We start from the raw sequence: 3012 nt of genomic DNA on the forward strand, positions 1-3012 counted from the left end.
TAACATTAATGTGATTGTTTTTTCAAGGAATGGATATCTAACCTATCCATCCTGTATATTTCTATTTGCAGGCAAGGAGCATGTAAAGGAGGTCCAGCACTGCATGGTCCAACGCAACTATGGATATTACCACCCTCCCTATGGCATAAACATGCCGGTTACCGACCGTTTGGGGCCCATTAACCCAACCGACCGTTAAACCAGCTGATCGTTAACCCAACCGACCGTTAACCCAACCGGGCCGTTAACGCCATTCAACCGGCCGGTTGGGTTAATGGGCCCCAANCGGTCGGTAACCGGCATGTTTATGCCATAGGGAGGGTGGTAATATCCATAGTTGCGTTGGACCATGCAGTGCTGGACCTCCTTTACATGCTCCTTGCCTGCAAATAGAAATATACAGGATGGATAGGTTAGATATCCATTCCTTGAAAAAACAATCACATTAATGTTAGCCTTACCCATTTGCCGCTTGATGTCCTCCATTGCTAACTGAGCCCCTGTTGGCCAGCCACGGTATGGTACACCAGGCTGGCACTGTTCTCCAGCCTTGTCAAACACAGGGAATGTGTTTACCCAGTCAGTGTATACAGGCAGGTTGATGTTAGCAGACCTGATCCCTTCTGCATGTCCCACATGCATGTTATCTGAACAACTGTGATCATGGAACAGTATGAAAGTCACAAACCGTGGCCGGTTTGGGGTCAAGGATGCATAGATGGTGTAGCAGTCCTCATCATCACTGGCCTCTGTCAGGACCACAACCACTGTATCATATAGCTCAGCCATGATGATCATCTCGATGAAGGAGAAATAGGTTCCCTCCTTGGCTATGAATTGTTGAACAATTGTCCTGCATGTCATGAACATACAGTGTACTTAATATTAGAGATAGGCACAAGCTAATCACAACTTACATCTACATATTACTTCTAATTTAGCAATAATGATATAAATTTCAACAGGTCCTAAGGTTGTAAACTTAGGGTTTACAGTATAAATTGGTTTGTTAATTACCTGCTAAAATTATTCTGGAAGTACCCTGGATGGGCATTACGGAAGCCATAGTGCTCATCCAGGGTTTGGAAAATATTTGGGTGACCCACGACCTTGGCCACCCAGCTTCTCACAGTTCTGGCAATCTCCACACGGTGTTCTGGCGATGCTTCAGCAACAAATGCCTCAGGAATGCAGTTTCCATACGCAAATACAGGAATGACCGTAAGGCCATTCTTGGGAATGTAGAGGTTACTCATCTGCATACAAAGAACAGTAGTTATGGTCCAAAGTAGTCCAAACCATCATTTACACAACACAAGCATGTCTACCAAAACATGCCCAAGGTAAATAGGATCTCCCTTAAATCATTTCTTGATCTTGCATACCCCTTTTAGAACTGCTTGAACAGGACACACAGTATCCTGCATGATCCCTCATACTTACTTGAAAATACTTGTGTATGAAGACCACAAGGAGATGAAGAGAAGAGGACCCCGAAGTAGAAGAAGAAGAAGAAAATGCAGCAGATATTAAAAACTAAGAACTCTATTGAAGACCTGTGCATATAGAAAGTTGGAAATTACAGCCTTAGTAGTAACTATGTAATAAATATATAGAGAAGAAGAAAGGTATTCAAGTATAAATGTCAGAAACAAAACAGTACAGTATTCTAAGTTGGCTGACAAAAGAAGAAAATGTCCTTTTGGACCCCACTTAGACATGCCCCAACCCATGAAGCACCTTCAATCCACAATATCAACTAATATAATGATAGTCCCAAGACCTAAACCCTGTCTAGCTTCCACTGATATCCATACAGCCTAAGTAGTAGTTATAGTCCAAAGAAGTAAAACCATCATTTACACAACACAAGCATGTCTACCAAAACATGCCCAAGGTAAATAGGATCTCCCTTAAATCATTTCTTGATCTTGCATAACCCTTTTAGAACTGCTTGAAAAGGACACACAGTATCCTGCATGATCCCTCCTACTTACTTGGAAATGCTTGTGTATGAAGACCTAACAGGAGATGAAGAGAAGGGAGATGGAAATTACAGCCTTAGTAGTAAACAATGTGATAAATATGTAGAAAAGCACAAAGGTATTCAGGTATAAATGTCTGAAACAAAGCAGTACAGGTTGTACAGGTTTTCTAAGTTGGCTGACAAGAAGAAGAAAACCCAAAACCTAAACCCTAAGTTTAAACCCCAACCCATAAAGCACCTTCAATCCACCATATCAACTAATATAATGATAGTCCCATGACCTAAACCCTGTCTAGCTTCCTCAGATATCCATACAGCCTAAGTAGTAGTTATAGTCTGATGGTCATCCACCCTCCCACTTACTTGGAATTGCTTGTGTATGAAGTCCACAAGGAGATGAGGAGAAGAAGACCCCAAAGTAGAAGAAGATGAAGTTGAAGAAGAAGAAGAAGAAAGAGAGCAGCAGATGTAAATGGCTGAAACAAATCAGTAAAGTTTTTGGAGGATAATGGTAGGACACCTAGAGGACTACCCTAGGAATGCCTAGTTCACATGCAGACATGACCATGATGGTGGGTCAGGGGAAAAACAGTTTTTCATTCTGCCTCATCATGCCCCTTGGCCATTATTTCGAACACAGGAGCCATCCCACCTCACGCCAGTGCGCTTATTTATCCACTACACCATGACATCGCCAATTTGAGACATGCTGGATGCAAGAATTGAACCGCTGTCCCCAAATTTGTTACGGAAGATGTAAAGTCCCCTCTTGATACCATTGTAACACAGCAAAGGCATAACCCAGGATGGTCAGATTGGCATTTGCATCATGACACTCCAACTTACTTGGAAATGCTTGTGTATGAAGACCACAAGGAGATGAGGAGAAGAAGACCCCAAAGTAGAGGAAGAAGAAGTTGAAGAAGAAGAAGAAAGAGAGCAGCAGATGTAAATGGCTGAAACAAATCAGTAAAGTTTTTGGAGGATAATGGTAGGACACCTAGAGGACTACCCTAGGAATGCCT

At 42.3% G+C, this 3012-nt stretch overlaps 1 protein-coding gene across 1 annotated transcript in view; it reads right to left on the bottom strand.

The window, feature by feature from the left end:
* Positions 1 to 3012, bottom strand: part of VOLCADRAFT_99680 (uncharacterized protein) — a gene marked incomplete at both ends in the record, with an annotated part of 21443 nt that overhangs the window by 1931 nt on the left and 16500 nt on the right. The window contains 3 exons of the mRNA XM_002958383.1: positions 462 to 853; positions 1018 to 1256; positions 1998 to 2021. Of these exons, the coding sequence (XP_002958429.1) occupies positions 462 to 853; positions 1018 to 1256; positions 1998 to 2021 (655 nt within the window). The remainder of the gene's footprint in view (positions 1 to 461; positions 854 to 1017; positions 1257 to 1997; positions 2022 to 3012) is intronic.

The sequence above is a fragment of the Volvox carteri genome (genome assembly GCF_000143455.1).
Source record: "Volvox carteri f. nagariensis unplaced genomic scaffold VOLCAscaffold_93, whole genome shotgun sequence".
NCBI classification, from domain to species: Eukaryota; Viridiplantae; Chlorophyta; class Chlorophyceae; order Chlamydomonadales; family Volvocaceae; genus Volvox; species Volvox carteri.